Source organism: Lissotriton helveticus, chromosome 2_1 (genome assembly GCF_964261635.1).
Source record: "Lissotriton helveticus chromosome 2_1, aLisHel1.1, whole genome shotgun sequence".
In the NCBI taxonomy this organism is placed as follows: Eukaryota; Metazoa; Chordata; class Amphibia; order Caudata; family Salamandridae; genus Lissotriton; species Lissotriton helveticus.
Window position 1 is genome coordinate 2,029,906,105 of NC_136059.1, and position 17,628 is coordinate 2,029,923,732.

At 44.4% G+C, this 17,628-nt stretch overlaps 1 protein-coding gene across 4 annotated transcripts in view; it reads left to right on the top strand.

Annotated features, from left to right (window-relative positions):
* Positions 1-17,628, top strand: part of FNIP2 (folliculin interacting protein 2) — a 459,542-nt gene that overhangs the window by 351,563 nt on the left and 90,351 nt on the right. For all 4 annotated transcript variants that reach the window (XM_078676999.1, XM_078677002.1, XM_078677000.1 and 1 more), the window contains one exon: positions 10,638-10,726. In XM_078676999.1, coding sequence (XP_078533125.1) covers positions 10,638-10,726 — 89 coding nt within the window. The remainder of the gene's footprint in view (positions 1-10,637; positions 10,727-17,628) is intronic.

Here is a 17,628-nt window from a genome sequence, read left to right on the forward strand (position 1 = left end):
TGGCCACTCTTGCCCCGTAGGAGAGAGGGGGGGCTCCAGGGCCGGACTGGGAACTGAAAGCAGCCCTGGCAAATTGTGCTAGACCAGCCCCCGCCCGGCACGTAGCAAGCGAGCGCAGCGAGCTAGCCTGACCACTACTAGGGTGGTTTGGGGGGGTTCTCCCCCCAAGAAAATTTTGGGACAAGACAGAACAAAATGGTGAATTTTACAGCACATTTTTCATTACATATTTAATTGTATCACTTTTCAAAGCACAGTAAGTAGTATATGATGACCTTAAAGAGCACCAGGTTACCCACCCACTCATATCTACCCATATACATTCTTACAGAGATAACCAAACATAGACATGAGTAGTGAATCAGAGAGAACAAAGTAAAAGCCCCCAAATGGTGTGTAGTGAGCAAGCGCAGTGAGCAACCACTTCTAGGGGGAGTTTGGAGACAGAAAGGTCAAAACAAAGCATTTTTCAACACATTTTTCATTACATATTAGATTGTAGAATCCACAGCATGGAAATTACCTTATATGCGTACAACAGAGTATATCGAAGAAAGAACGTGTGAAATCAATATTACGGTAGAAGCAAAAAAAGAGGGAGTAAACAAAGTTAAACGGACTAAAATCAGGTCTCGACAAATCAATGCATAGAAGTGTTACTAGAGAGACACAACACAGATCACATGAACAGGCCAGCCTCTAGGAATAAATACAATACAAACAACCTCTTATCTGGCCTATCTAATTTATACAATGGTATTACTCGAAATGGACATTTCCCCAAGAGAGACAAAATCTCAGCACAGAAATTAAATTCTTTCCAGTTTTATTTATCAAAAATATATTTTTTATTTTCCTGCATTTTCATACACTTTTTTAAATAAATTTGTGTTAGACTCATATTCTCATAAAAACAACAATTACAAATGAGAGGCAAATATATCACATTTCACTTGGATGGACTATGATTGGAATCTCACAGTTTTGATTCAATTTATAGTGACCCCCAAAAAAAACAAAAATTCTCACACCATCATCCTTCCATTCTCACCTTGCATTCTTCTCACACATACCATCAATCATACCACATAGAAAAATGACAATAAAAACACATCTGAGATGGAATCATGCTCACTAAAACATATCCATCATAGTTTTCAAAATCACGGTTTAGGTGTTTACAGAACCATCATATTTATTTCCCATTAGTTCTTCTTTTAGTTTGACTCTTTGATAGGATTCCCAGATGTGTGATGGCTGGCCAACACACGTTTTGTTGATCACAAATAATTTATGTCACCTTCTTCAGGGCCACATGAACAATATAGTTTTCATCTGTTTAGTGGTGTGGGGGTCTATATGCGTTTTAAGACATGAAAGTGTCTCTAGTTTAAAAGAATCCAGGAAGTTGACATCCAAAGAGAGATTCTCTGAGGTAATAATTCCTTAATGTAATAGTTATAGTGCTGCAGTGATATATTCCTTAGTTCCAAGGTAATCTGAGCTTGCAAAGTATTTCACTCATGACGAGTCTTTAACTGAAAATCTACTCCATCCGTCTCTACTCGTTCGCACTACACCTCTTCAGACAGATCACTTTTGATTCTGTCTGAAGAGACTCTCCTCTTAGGCCTTAAATCAATTGGGGGATACCGTACTGTACACAGACCAGCCTTTAACACAGAGAGGGAGGCCTAATTGGTGTTTACCCTGAGCACATCTTCAAAGCCGTGAGTGTGACTCAAGCAAGACACATCATGACATTTTATTAAGGTCATCAAACATATGCCCATAAAACTACAACTAGAGTAGTCCTCCTTGTGGCCTGCTTGGCATGAATGCATGCGCCTTGAGCGCCCGCACCACCCCAGTTTTTAAAGCGCTATGTTTTGGTAATGCTATAAGAAATGGTGTTATACGCAGGCCGTATTCTTTTGCATTCTTTTTACGGCCTGCGCTTTAAAAGGAAGCACGTGGGCAATTCAAAATGCAAAGACTCTCCCGTGATCAAGGCTCTACGGAGCAGAAACGTTGGGACTGTGAGCCTGCTGCCTCTGTTTATTTTCCCTGAACAAACGGTTTTTGAAAGCAACACAGCCTGAGTCGGTGCACCTTTTTCCAGCGTGAGGAAGGGATGTGTGTGTTCATATTTGCTGGAAGCCTCGCACCAGCAGCACTGGCCGCCCTGCTAAGGTCGTGGGCTCCCTGCGTGGCAAAGTGTTGTTTGATATATATATATATATATATATATGTTATGTTATGTTAAAAGAATTTATTTAGCGCAACTAACACCATTAGGTTTCTTGGCGCTTAAGCTGAGGGAACGTGAAGGGGAACGTGAAACAGAATTTAAGGATAGGACTCAGTGAAAAGAAGGGTTTTAAGGAGTGATCTGAACCCGGAATATATATATAATATGCTTGATTCCGGTCTGGGAAAGACATGGCTTGGTAGTTCGGACTGGACTGTTCCTATGAGGCACAGGGTCAGAGCTGATTTGCATATAGCCAGTGTCTAACCCAGGGTGGTGTGGAGTGCAAAAAAACGATGGATTTAGGCCCAGATCCTTGTACTGGGGTGAATGTATGACATTGTTCTACATTCTGTCCATCAACTGTGTTTTTTGCAATTTTCACCCCGAGTGGGCTGGGTATGCTCAGACGTGAGTCCCAGGCTCTCCACACCACTGGAGTCAAGCTATCCAGGCTGATGAAGGCTGATAGCCAGAAACCGGTCCTTGGATGCTTGATTCCGGTCTGGGAAAGACATGGCTTGGTAGTTCGGACTGGACTGTTCCTATGAGGCACAGGGTCAGAGCTGATTTGCATATAGCCAGTGTCTAACCCAGGGTGGTGTGGAGTGCAAAAAAACGATGGATTTAGGCCCAGATCCTTGTACTGGGGTGAATGTATGACATTGTTCTACATTCTGTCCATCAACTGTGTTTTTTGCAATTTTCACCCCGAGTGGGCTGGGTATGCTCAGACGTGAGTCCCAGGCTCTCCACACCACTGGAGTCAAGCTATCCAGGCTGATGAAGGCTGATAGCCAGAAACCGGTCCTTGGATGCTTGATTCCGGTCTGGGAAAGACATGGCTTGGTAGTTCGGACTGGACTGTTCCTATGAGGCACAGGGTCAGAGCTGATTTGCATATAGCCAGTGTCTAACCCAGGGTGGTGTAGAGTGCAAAAAAAACGATGGATTTAGGCCCAGATCCTTGTACTGGGGTGAATGTATGACATTGTTCTACATTCTGTCCATCAACTGTGTTTTTTGCTATATTCCTGAAGCTAGCAGCAATAACTTGTAGGCCTATGCACACTACTGGGCTTATTTAGAAGCCCCTTGCACCACCCGTATGTCACTTTTCCCATGTTAAAAATGACTCAAAAGTGGTGCATGAGGCTTGTAAATAAGCCCCTATGTACTCACATAAAATGTAAAAGACTGACTGTAGGGCCAATTGTGCAGTGGACATGTTAGAAAACTTCCACTGTAAGCTGAGTGTGAGAAAGGAAGCTAAACACCACCATGAGACTGCCACAGGATCATCAACAAGAGCGACCTGAGTCAAAGTGCCACCAATCAGCAGACCTGATGTGAACTCCTGCAGGGTACAGGGCAGACCTCTTACAAGAGGCATAAACACCCCGACTGAGAGGATGGACGCCCCAGCCAAGGGCTCAGCAAAGTGGGTCTTGCAGCATTTCAGACAACAAATTACCAGTGCATGGGAGTGATGCTGGTGGGTGCAGAACTGGAATGAAGAGGCACAAGACCTGTGACAAGACGAGCAACACTTCTAAGTGAAGACAGCAGACAACCAGACATTGAAGATAAAGAGTTCCGGTACGTGGCACCATTGAAACTCCTTCGCAAAAAAGTCGCAATGCAACCAATGAAACAAGCATTGGTATAGCCAATAAGTCTCGCCTTTTGGACGTGATAAGTGTTTAGCCATGCAGCGAGACCAGTGAGAGGAAGGGGGATGTTAGTGGATGCTGTCTAAAGGTACCATGGATTATTGATGAGTCCCGCATACTCACAAAAGCCAGAGGACTCTAGAGCATTCCCTCAAGGTGGACTGTGGTAGATAGTTTTTAGTGGGTGCTGGATACAGTATGACTCATGATAGTAATGATGAATGCAGGATACCATCTTTGGATGCTGGGTGTTGTAAGTAAGTACTGGTGGTTTCTCAAAGTGATGGAATTAGGTCTGTGATGGCCAGTGAGTACGCAGTAAAGGATTCAGTCTGTAACATGCACAATGTTGTGAGAGGGTACTGATGGTATATGAAGGTGATGAGGGAATAGGAATGGCCAGTTGTTTATGTTGACTAACAACAATACAGGATGATGATGTGCTATCTCTGATGGCATAGAGTGTTGTAACTGTATGATGAATGATGTTAGTGATTGGTGCCCTCATGGTGTATGTGATGCAGTTTAGTCAGTGGGCTATGGATACAGGGGGCCTTATTTATGAGGCCATGCGATTTTTTTGCACTTCCGTTGCATCACTTCTCATAAATGAGGCCTAGGGTGCCTCAAGCGATGCCTGTTTGGTGTTGCATTTTGTTGCCAGTGATTGATGACTGTGGAGTATTGTCTCTCTTCGGTGGGCGCTGGAGACAGGGTGCTACTGCTATTAATGGTGATGCAGCCATAGTTTCTGTGTGTTGAAAGTGGGAATGGGCGCTGTCTGTCAGGTTGGGTTCAATCAATTCATTAATCTTTCCTACACTTAACATCCGAAAATTCCTAATGTTACTGAGAATTTGAAAACAGCACAACTCATTTGGGGAGAAGCATATTAAAGGCATTAGCAGACCTTAAGGAGGACTTTAGCACCTGCTGTTATCCAACTATACCTGACAGTAGTGTAGATAAAGAGGAAGCAGTATTCCCGCCAGGAATCCCTTTCACTTTATCAAGGGATCCTGCTTGTGCCAGGCTTGCCACCATCACTGGCACGATTATGAGTGAAAGAATATGTAATGAAGGCTGCTGCATCCCAGTGGGTTACACAGAGTCATGCCTCCTAAAACTTAGTTGTAATCTGTAACGCACTCCAATTTATAATCAAGTATAACCAAACGCAAACCTGCATTGAGGGTTCCAAACTGTCTTTTCGCCTGTGCAACAAATGACTCATTATACTGCATCTGCTTTAGGCTGGTACAACTCTCATTTTAGGCCCAAACAGTAGGCTTTTTCCACTCTCTCTTTGTCCAGAAATAAGCCATCATGCATTGTGGTATGACAAATGCCGATTAAATGGCTTGCAGTTTGTAAAATCTTGACCTGCGCAATTCAATGTACACACTATAAAGAGGCTTTTAAAAGGTCACGTATAATGAAAGTTCGCAGCTGTAAACAAGCGCTGTGCATTCGTATTGTTGAAAAAATGATGTTGGGGAAGAGAGACGCCGACTTTGAAACTACAGAATCGGGCTCGGTCCCGGCGTTTGCTCATTATTCTGTGATTCTGAAGCAAATTACGTAATCTCCCTGTACATAAAAAAAATCCGATCTTGTATAATTATAATGTGAGGCTCATGTAAAGCCGCATCTTGTTTTAAATGGAGCTAAGTTACATGGTGCAAACTAGGCCCGGAAGTGCGGGTGCGCTTTACACGAGGAAAACTTACATTACATAAGGTCACACACACTAATGTTTTTAGACATGAAGTAGATTAGGTGAAAAAGTCCAAAATCGCAGGCTGGTGAGCCGAGCGGAGACTCAAACACACTTACCAAGTCAATGCCTTTGCAGGAAAGTTAAATTATCCAGTCTCTTTCTCTGGCGTAGTGTCGTCCTCTGCCTCGCAGATTCCAGACGAGGCGGCGGGCGGAGACTAAGAGAGCGCTGCACGCGGTGCATGCGCAATGCACATCATGGTGCAGAGTGCGTATTTTTAATAAATAATAATTAGTCCTGGCAAGAAATAAAATTAGGGTGACATGGACCGTGGACGGCACCTGCATTTTATGCAGGCAGATAGAGATAGTTGTGCTTGTTTGCTCGGTCATGCGTGCGCGCCGCCCTCAGGCTCCAGATCGGCCCCACAGCAACAAAACCGGCCCCCCTTCAACAAAACCGGCCCCCACCCCATCCAGCCGACCGGGGGATTGCCCGGTGCCCGACATTACCAGTCCGGCCCTGGGGGGCTCTACCGCTTTGGGCGCCGCCGCCGCAGTCAGAGTTCTCCCTCGTCAGGCCTCCTCTGCACTCGAGGCCGCTGCTGCAGGGGCGCGCGCAGGCCGCGGATGGTTCCTCCGCACTCAGGCTGCGCAGCGTCACTTTTATATTCCTGGACTGTGCCCGCCGCGAAGTCCGATACCCTCCGGTTCCGTATCTGCGCGGAAAGGGGCCCGCCATTCTGGGTTCTGCCACCGCAGTTCGGGCGTCCCTCCTCCGGGCCTCTCTCCAACTGAACTCGAGGGCGCGGCTGTGAGGCTCGCACAAGCCTCAGATGTTCTTCGGTCGCTGGGGCCGCGTCGCTGCAAGTTGGTCACTGAGATTCGCTCACCAGGGGGCAAACACCTTCTGATCGTCGCTAAAGCGTGTTGGGGCTATATTATAGACAGATTATTGCTCGTCTTATGTTCGTAGTGTAATGAAAATCACCAGCTGCTTTATATGTTTTGGGGACACTAAACGCTATAAAGTTCCCTAAGGTGTGACACCTCCTCTTCATGCATTGTTACATTTCTTTTTATATATTTGGAGATGAGAGTTTAATACATGGAAGTATGTCTTTGGGCTTACCTAGTGTTAAGAGGGGTGTTATGCATAAATAGGGTTAACATGTGTATTTGGGCCAATGGCAAGCCTGGATACTGAAGGGGTGTCTAATACACCACAGAAGACTGTTTGATGTGTATTGAAATTAGGAGCAGGGAAAGAGGACAACCCTGCCTAAACTCTGTGTGCAACTTTATGAAAACTGTCATCTGGTCATTCAACACTATTCTTGCTTTGGAAGTATAGCAGCTAGTCAGCACCATGTTAAGGACTTTGGGGCCTACACCCATCAAATCATCTCAGAACCTGTCTAAGAAATTCCTTGTCTACCCGGTCAAAGGTCATTTCGGGTCTAAAGATACCGTTATTGCAGATAATTTCTTTCTTTGGGCCTTTACTCATCTAGCGTTGTTTAAGACCGGTCTGTCTCTAACAAACCTAGGGGCATATGTACAAGCCCCTATCGTCAACACAACGTTACTTTTACGGAAGTTGTGGTGGCGATAGGGGCTGAGCCTTATGTACAAGGCAGCGTTAAGCCACTTAACATGGCTTAATGCTGCCTTGTACATAAGGCACTCTTTTACGCTACGGTTAGTGTGAAAGGGTTGTGCAATGGGTGGTGTGGTGGGTGTTTGACCGCAGCACCCATTGTATTTGACACTGCCTCTTATGTACAAGGGTGTCGCACATAGAAGGCAGCGCCAAATTTAAGACCAGGAAAACCTTGGTCTTAAGTTGGCGAAACGAGGAGAAAAAAATAATTTCTCCTCGTTTTGCTTTTTTCCATGTGTGCTGCACAAGGCAGCACACATGGAAAAAGCAAAATGTCATGGTTTGTTTATGTACAAGAAGTTGTCCCTTCCAGTACATAAACCTTTAAAAAAAAAAAAAAGCCAATTAGTCACTTTCATGTGTGCTGCATGAAGCAGTACACATGAGTGACAGAATTGCATTTTAGGATTGTTTATGTGCAGGAAGGGACACCTTTCTACTCATAAGCAATTCTCCCCTGCACGCAGACACCCTTGCACACTGGTGCAAGGGTGCCTGCGTTGACACTAAGTAGGTTAACTTAGCGCAATCGCATGGGGAAACCCAAAGCTGCACCACATTCTTGTAAATATGGTGCAGCCTTTCGATTCAGAAGTAGCGGAGCATATCGTTAAGCCAAGGAGGCTAACGACACTCTTCGCCACTTCCTAGTACATATCCCTCCTGGATTGATGTGGGTGGGCTAGGTACAGAATCAGTTGTTTAGGCCTGAAGCCAGGATTTTTGTGTACATCTTTCCATCTATATTAATGACTGTTGGCTTGCATGAAGAGAAAAGTATGGTACACTCAACCAGATTTAATGTTAAGTATGGTATCAGCCTCGCTTATTGATGGTATCACCAACTCTGCTTTTCTAAAGCAATTGTACAAATCTCCTAGTTTAGTTAGTAGGAGTCTAGTTAAAGTTTTTAAAAATGACCAGTGTAGCCTTCTGCACTGGGGGCTTTAGCGGTCTTAAGATTAGAGATTGTCTCATTAGTTGTGGGTGTTTCTAGTATTACTTCGGCCTGCTGTTAGGTGATTTTAGAGACGCTTGCCTGGAAAGTCTGGCATAGGACATATGTATCTGCTGAGAGAATGCAGTGCTTCAAAAAATTTCCTATGTTTTCACCATTTTTCAGCTAGCTAGATCCTGTGTTAGATCGTATTTCCCAAATGTATTACGTTTCAACTTTTTCTCTCGATTGTCCAGGCAAAACCTCCCCTTCCTGTTAACTCATCTCATGTCTGCTCATTACTCCTCTCTAAAGTCAGGGCACTAAAACAGCACTACATCCCTCAAAGCTGCAGAACTCGGGCTGTTGCTGTGCCATTGATACACTTATCTATTACCCAAGCTGTAATGGACTTAGCCCAGAGGTCATCCCATCAGTATCCAGGGGAATTATGTCTCTGAAGCAATATAAGGAGTTGTGATTTAGTATTGATTTACACACTACAATCTATTGTGTTTCAGGAATGGAAGGAAAAAAAGCACAGTTATTAGAAAATGCTCAAGGTGCCAAATATCACCCCATCCGTTGTAGGTTTTCTCTTCTGATGGTGATCGGTTGGTGGGCATGATGGGCAGTGACTAAACCCAGTGAAACGTATTATGCAGCAAAATGTGTGACATGATAAAAATATGTTGAACCTGAAGTTCAAACGTATATTAAAAATGTCGCTATATGTATAGACACCACTAATGGAGCGCATGGATCAGCAGTCGGAGCTATGGCATCCTTTGTTCTAGGGTCACCATTGCTTGGAGAGTGTGCCCCATCACACTTTTCATTTTGATTTATTAAACAGCTCCCATTCATCGTATTTCAGTTACGTTGATGGCTATGGAAAAATATTGTATTCTAACTCTGCAGTATGGCCTACCTCAAATGACCAGTTCCAACCTACAGCTTTGCAGAGTGTTAAATCTATTTGGCTTCCATACTGGTTTAGATGAATATGTCATGTTCTGAGGGCCTCATGTTGGAACAGTCTATGCCAATAGAATGCCCAGTCTTTAGAAAATCGACTATGGTCCTTTTGCTTGAACAGTATCGCTTAATATTCTAGAAGAGAAGGGGTAAATATTATTTTAGTGCTTCAGTTCGGAGTCTGTTGTTTTTCATGAGCAGTAGTCTGAACATCAGTCTGACCCAACATGTTGAACATGACTTTAAAGTGTTTCAAAGGCAAGGAACTACATTCCTGTCTGGGTAATCTGTACTGTATCAGTGGCGTAGGGAAGCCTTCACTTTGACAACTTAAGCGGGGTTTGACACTTGCCGGATGGGACGGTAAATTAGTTATTTATAGACCCCTTATGGCTGCAGGTATTCAGACAAAATGCTTATAACAATCACTGTTAGAGAATACATAAAGTTAAATTTTAGGCCAAGGTCTGGCATGCACAGAGAAGTAAACAGTGAGAAAAATCAGTAAAATAGTGGAAAAGCAGAGAAATGGGAACGAAATGGTTAATTGGCATTCGAGAGAAACTTAATAAAGAAAAAGTAAGAATGAGTAAATAAAAGAAAGGCACGAGCAAAGGATGGGTGTTAAGAAGGAAGAAAGCATGAAAGGAAAGAAGGAAAAAGGGTGAAGGGGAAGAGTGAACAGATGGAAGGGTGAAAGGATGGCAATAGATGGATGGGTGAACTTTTTTATAAGAGCGAAAGGTTTGACAAGAAAGTGAAATTGAACAGATGGAGAAAGGTGAACAAATGGATGGATTAAAGCATGGGCGGATGAATGGATACAAGAAAATATTGATAGGTAGGTAAGTGAAAGATGGACTTATAGATGGATTGATTGATGGAAAGATGTTGAGGATGGGTGCATTGAAAGGCAAAGGGATCCACAGTTGGATGGGCGATTAAATTCGATGACGGGTGAATAAATTAGATGAAGGGTGAATAGATGGATGGATAGATGGATCATGGAAGCAAGATTAAAGGGTGAAAGTAATTATCATAAGGAGGGTAGTGTTTGCTCAGTATTTTCTCAGTTTACATTCTTAGTCCTATTAGAGGCATGTTTCCTGTGGGGCTTTTTTCATTTTCTGGCTACTCCCTTGTACTGGAGTGTCATTGTAAAGAACATGGCAAGGGAATGAGAAATTCCAGTCAACCTTTAAGCCCGTTATCAATGTTTGCACTTTGTTCCATCTTTACTTTGAATTATATCTGGTTTCATGAGACCTATAGTTAATTTAACAAATTAATTGTTCAGGGAATAAGCCCGTCGTTGCATTTCGAATTAGTATTATGTGCCTTCCAGAAACTCAGTTTGTCAATAAAAGGTATTATCTTTTCTACGGGTGACTCATCTCTGTGTTATCTCTTTTGAAGGCCATGATAACCTGCAGAAAGATAGCAGAATCAAGTCAGCGTGTTCAGGTGTACATCAGCCGTGTCATGGAAGCTCTGGGTGAATTCAGGTACGATACAGAGATTTCCTATTTTATTTATTACCCAGATTTAAAGAGTGCTGATGTTATGTTAAAGATTGTACATTTTAATCAATGCCATACTAATTGCAGCTTGAGCTTCTTATGTACAAATTTACAATAACAATGAACATTTTGAATTGGGATACTATAGTCAATTTGGTATGAGAATTCCAGTACGATATTCTGACTTCACAAACCCCCACTTGCATTGAGTTCAGTTGTAGGTGCACTTAGTTTTGCTTTAGTTCTTGTAGACCAGTTCTGCCCTTAGGTCATGGGAGGCTTGTCAGATGATTATGTGTGAAGTGTTCCAATAAAGGTTAATTTTAAGCCATTAGTGGAGTAGTAGGTTTTGCACTTTTCTTGGTGTTTTGCCCCAAAAGGCCGCCTGCCTGGAGAAGATAACTTGAACTTGATTGTGGCATCTGCTTTGCAGCTTGTGGAGTGTTTTCATAGTTGATTTAGTATGCACATCCTTTCACAAGACAAGTTCTGGCAAGTTTTGAAGTCTGTGCATTTATTTTACCAGGAGCCCTATCTTGACACTATTGTTTGTGTACCAATTCCTGGCACTTCTACCCACGGTCGATTTTGGAGAAGAGAGGATGGGGTGTGAATGAGGAAGAATAGTAGTTTAATGTGCTTTGACCGCCACATACAGCCCCTTCAGCACTTGGCTCTCAAGGGTAGCAATAGCAAGCCATCCCAGGCTTATCAAGGAGGTAGTGAGGGAGTGGTCAAACTCAGAGCAGAACAATCAAACTGCAGTGCAATAAATGAATGTCCAACCCAGTGTTTATTTATTTATTCAGTGTTTTCTATAACCCGAACAAGACCCAACATTTGGGCGTCGGAGCGCTTTACAGTTCAACCACATTCAAAATCTGCAGATATCCAATTCTTTAACGCCAAGTACAATGTATATGTATTCCAATAACATTGTCATATGCTTACCGTTACCCAAACCACACAAGTTGAAGATTACTAGAATCAACTAGATTTACAGTAAAACATGCATATCCTACTTAAATTTCAAAATAAAACCACTACTGAAGATACTAGGTATCCACACTGGTTATATTACTGCTAGTCTAATCAAATATACATGTGGATTGATCGAGGTACTGGTCATTAGACAACATCCCTGTTGACAGGAGCAGGGACTAAATGTATCCAACCTAGCTGAATATAGACAGTAGAGACAAATCAATGAAAGCAAACTGTCTCGTGCAATGTCCAGCTTCTCTGTTCTGCGATTAGCAGTACTTTAATCCTGCTTACAGTAGCCTACTTGAACAGCTGAATGTAGAAGATCGAAGGATTGTCTGCAGTTCTCAGAAAAGTCCTAGTATTCCATGTAGTTTGTTAAGGGAAAAATGTACCCATCAGAAAGGACTTGGTCTCCTTTTTGAATCGTGGAGCGTAGGTGATTCTTCCAATATTCGGTGGGAGCAAATTCCAAATTCTTGGTGCAGCTCCCTGCAACGCTCTATCATATGTTCTCTTCTTACGTAAGAATGCTGGTTTAAGTGAAAAAATCTACGGATCCCCTAGAGGATCCACTGCCTCCAGAAAGCGTAATTTTCTGGGCCAGGTAACATGGAGTTTTGTGGTGTAGTGCCTTGTGTGTAATACATGCAATCTTTAGCTGTATTCTTGCCTCGTATTGTAGCCAATGGAGCGCTTTCAAATGTGGAGTGGTGTGGTCAACTTTTTCTGAGCTCATTATAAGTCTAGCTGCTGCATTGAGACCAGCTTTTAGGGGATCTGTTGAAATCTTAGAAAGACCTGATATATTGGCGCATCCATACTCAATTCTTGATAAGTTAGGCTTTCAAGAAAGAAAAGTACTTTAATTCATACTAGAACGGAATACCACACACGAAAATAGCCGCAAGACAATTTAGTGTCCAGGGTGATATCAGGTAGGGCAGCGTGACTATTCGCTATCTCCTTCAGTTCCACCTTCTGGCCTAGGCATAGGCTGCACTCTTTGGGAAAGAATATTAGTGTGATTATGGCTCAGGTTCAGATCTCCCCTCTAATGTATTTACCCATAGTCTCTCACAGTTCACTTTTTGCAGATTCTTACCATCCACGGTGGAGCAACCCTTAGGTCAGCCAAACAGGTTCCTTCTCAGTGCACTTGCCCTTCTCTTGCATCTGCGAGGTGGTGCGCTACCTGCAACTCCGCATGGGATCTCTGTGCTGCCTGCTGGGGACGACCCCCTGGCAGAGGTGGATCCGGTGTTCCCCATTTTGGATCAGTGTTCGGTGATCTGTGGTTGTCAAGTAGACATGAAGCAACATTCCCAGTTGAAAGCTTAATCATGGTACGGACAGTTGAGCCGTGCATGGGCTGATTCTTTAGGCTCGGTGCTGCCACTCCCTGTCCGATCTCTGGGCAGCTGCAGCCAGACAGAGGCGATCTTCTGCTTGTGTTGCTGTCATGCACTACCATGCATAGCCTTCTTTTCTGATGGGGACATGGCCATATAGGCCAATCTTCTGAATGTGATGCAGCCACTCACAGGCCAATCGTTTGTTGATGACATGGCCACGTACAGTCAGGATTTTGGCACAGGATCACAGCCCTGACTGGGCATCGGGATCGCAGTCTGAGTCTTCAGTGTTCTTGACTTGATCCACTGTGGAGATACTACTGACACCAGGGTCCACGGATAGCTCTCCTCAGTTTTCTCCCTCCAGTTGTCTCGCAGACACCTGGGACATGCTGCCGCTCGCTCCTTCAGGACAGACATTCCTTCTACAGAGTTTGCAGGCTCCATCCCTCTCTCAGCAGGCAGACATGCTTCTACAAGCTTTAGGTCAGATCAACAGCTCATCAAGCAAGAGCTCAGACTCGGATAATGTCCTCTCACTGCTGTAAACCTGTCTGTTAGACACCAACTCTGGTTATACATCAGTCCTGCAGATCACTCCCTTTCTTGGCTATATTGGACTGGAATAAGAAGTGGGAATAGTGGGTTACCATTTTTACACAGGTAAATATGTGTGTCCACTATGTACATCTTCAGAACCGGTTTGGAACATTCCAGAGTAATGCTTCCCACAGTAGGGTAGCCCAGGCTACAGCATCCCAACACACACTAAGATGTGAGGTTGATGCATCTGCAGTTTTTAACTAAGCTGAGTGTGATCAGGGAAAAACAAAAGTCAAGACCTAATTTAAATGGTTTACTTCACAGTGTACAACAGAGCCTGCGCTCGCACACTTCACCCTCACCATTACCAAATTACGGTGTTCAGTTTGACTAATTAGCAGCTGCTTGCCAAGAAAAAGGCACAATTGAATTTCTAAAGGAATCTTATCCCCACTCTTCTCACTATAATGTATAGGTCTCCTCCCTCCAGCTTCAAGAATGTCAGCAGTACAGTTCCTCCTCACCTTCATTTTCTGCAAAAGACCCTGGCTGGGGTATCCAAAATGAATTCCACAGGCCTCCATTACTCTGACTTACTCGTGCACACCATGCATGTATACTTAGGCAGCACACACAACCACGAACAACATACACTTCAGACGTTAGTGCTAGGAGTTGGGTAAACACAAAAAATAGGAACATTACACAAATGGGTCATCAGTCATGCCATAGATAAACTATGGATTTCCCAGATATGATGCGCTGCCTCCACCGTTGCTTGTGCTTAACCCATGCAGGGACTGTAGTCCACTGTAAGTCAATAAGGGCACTCTTTATGAGTCCCTCGTGGTCACAGGGCAGGTCTAGAACCTCTCTCATTGCAAAACACAGGTGTAGGCCTCTGGACACATGCTAGATAACCGTGATACCAGGACCAAAATCAAACACAGGATATCAGCTGCATGCACCCAGGCACCCAGGACATTGGAATACAACTGCAAATCACACAGGTGACATTCCCATCTCAAAAGGCACCACATTGGCTTGGGAAAGGAAGCAAACCTCTGAATAGATTATGACTTCTAGTTTCCATTCTCTCAACAGTGGGGATGGAGAGATCCCTAGAGAGACTGCTAGACTGGGAGGCTTGTCAAGGATGAGTGAGTCAAAGGCTGCTCAATCCAGTAATTGGACATCAATATTGATCCTGTTCATGCATGAGAACCTCCTAAACATATAGTAGGACACATGGTCCTTGCACTAGCACATGGTCCTTGCACTTGGACCATTCTGTGTATTCGGACTACATTTGATGTGTTATCACTGTACTTTTGGAGATTAGCAGTTACTACTTTAGGAGCTTTGCACACAGGCCTCTATAGATGCTTAAGAGCACGAAGGAGAGAGTGATAGCCCTGGCACACCTTTTGTCAGCCTGCAAGATGATGATTCCTTTAACTTAGTCTGAATCTGCTGACTCTGGTCCGAGAGGAAGGAGGCGACTCATTCCTGAATCAGAAATTGTGGCTTTTGCAGGATGTAATAATTTCCAAATAATCTTGAAGTTGTATTGTGATCTCGGTTTTCAGAATTTCACTTGAGTATAATTGGTTCGAGACTTTGTGATGGTACTTGTTTGCTTAAGACAGATCTCCCAGGATATTACAACATCAATCACAAATCTCTGCAGCCTATCAAAAGAAAGTTTGTGTCCATTTTGCTGCAGAGTATGCTAAGTAACCAACCATAAGTTAGTCAGGAATAACCTGTGCCTCACAGCAGTGTGTTCGGTACCTTTCTATTTTGCAGTCTGTGTGGGGTAGTCCACCAGGCACAGCTATGGGTTGTTGTGCTGCTGGGCCTCATTTTACTGCCACTCTCTGCCCAATATCAGCTCTAGCTTAAAAAGCTGGCCAAAACCTCGGATGAAATGAGCATGGTCCCTTTCAGTTCACCCTAGCAGTACCCAGGAAGTAGCTGGTACTAGGTTGTGCCAGGATCTTCTCAGTGGACAGTTGCTCATCAATACGTAGACGGGTGAGGTCTTTCACAGGATATCCCATTCAGTGCGACCATAAGCCATAAGCCTATGGTAGCATCCCTGTGTTAAGCCCCACCTATAAAAGGATCATCTTAAGACACTGGCCTATACTAAGTATAGAACCGGATTTCGGTACTACTTTTAAAGATCCACCTATCTTTGCTTACACCCGCAATGCCAACATCAAAGAAATCCTAAACAAAAAGACTTTTTTTTTAAAAACTCTTTATTCATGACTGTGACAGTTATTACAAGGTGCATGTGTACAGGTTACGTTGCATCAGTCTTTTCCGTTTTCTGTAACTAAACTTAGGCATATTATAATCGCATCCAGATGGTCATCACTTCCTACATGTTAGCCATAAATGGTTTCAACACATCAATAAGTAGTAACAATCAAATGTATTATCATCTGCTTCCAAACCGTCCCTCAGATCCTACCCGCCCCCCCACCCTGTCTCCCGGCTATTCCTGTGTACACATTCCTCAATTGGGATACGTTCGCTGGCAATGTTTCTTAGAGGATATGACAATTGGTAGGCTTGGTTAAGTCATACATTCCGTCCAAGTATCTACTTGTGCGGAGAGATCATGGGTCTGACATACAGCAGACTGGATATCACTGTGACAACTCCAGGCCCACATTCTCCAGCACCATCAGCATTTGGGTCCATTCCTGCGCAACAGGAAACTTACGGAGGGCCCTCTCTTCCTCTCTATGCAGCGCCGCAGCTTCCACTTTGCCCCATTTCAACACATCCGACCGCCATATTTCCACATTCGGGGATCTAGGTGACTTCGACCTCATAGTGAGAACTCTAAGTGCTAACAAGAGGGCTAGGTCCAGAAATTTCAGCTGCGCCTTACAGGTCTTAGTTCTCTTCCTATGGCCTATCAGGCAGGGAAGCGCCCCTTCGGGGATCTGCAGGGCTGTTACTGAGTATAGTGTATGTCTGATCGTCCCCCAGTAGTCGCGTATTCTCGGGCACGACCATAACATGTGGAGAATATTAGCCTCGTCCTCTTGACATCTAGGGAAGTTATGGGGGGTGGTAGGGAAGATCCTGTGGAGCCTTTGGGGGGTGAGATAAGCTCTGTGTAGGACCATAGCTTGTATGAATTTGAATTTAACATTTCTGGACACCCTCCTATGATGACCCAGGATAATCTTCCATTCCCCCTCAGTTATGTCCTCCCCTGTATCTGTAGCCCAAATCTCCTGAAGGGTGGTAAGGGGCAGAGCTGCATGTTCTCTAATGCCCACATAGAGCCATCGTACTAGGTGTCCACCCGTTCCCATATAGTGGAGGAGATGGACCAATTCGTGCTGGCCCGGTTTGGTGCGTTGCGGGGCCCAGGTGCGTCTCACATAGGAGGTCACCGAGGCATGTAGAAGGTACAGTCGTTGTGGGGCACCTGTGCATTGTGTAAAAGAGGGATGATCCAGTAAAGTGTCGTCCCCAAACAGGTCTCCCACCCTGTCCACTCCGGCCGCCGTCCAGGGTCGCAATCCGCTTCGTGACAAGTTCCCTTGTGGTGTTGGGAGTCCTAGGAGGGGAATGTTGTCCGCGTAGGGGGTGATCCCTGCCGTGTACAGCAGTGCTTTCTGCCAACATTTCAGAGCTACACGTAGGAGGGGGTGGCAGTCTCTGGGGATCTTGGCAGCAGGTAGTAAAAGGGAGTGAAGATCTCCGCGCGCAGTTTGTCCGCCGTATAAGCAATCTCATGTAGGTTCCTACCCGCCACCCAGCGTGTCAGCCATTGGAGTTGGCTGTCGTAGTAGTAGCCACGCAGGTCTGGTACTCCTAGACCCCCTTGTCTGGTATTCAGTTGTAGTTTCTTGAGGCTGAGACGCCGTCTTCCTGACCCCCATATGAGATTAATGAGTAGCGCGTTCAACGTGGTAAATATTTGTTGTGGGAGTTCACGAAGTAGTACAACATTCGGGGGAGCAGGACCATCTT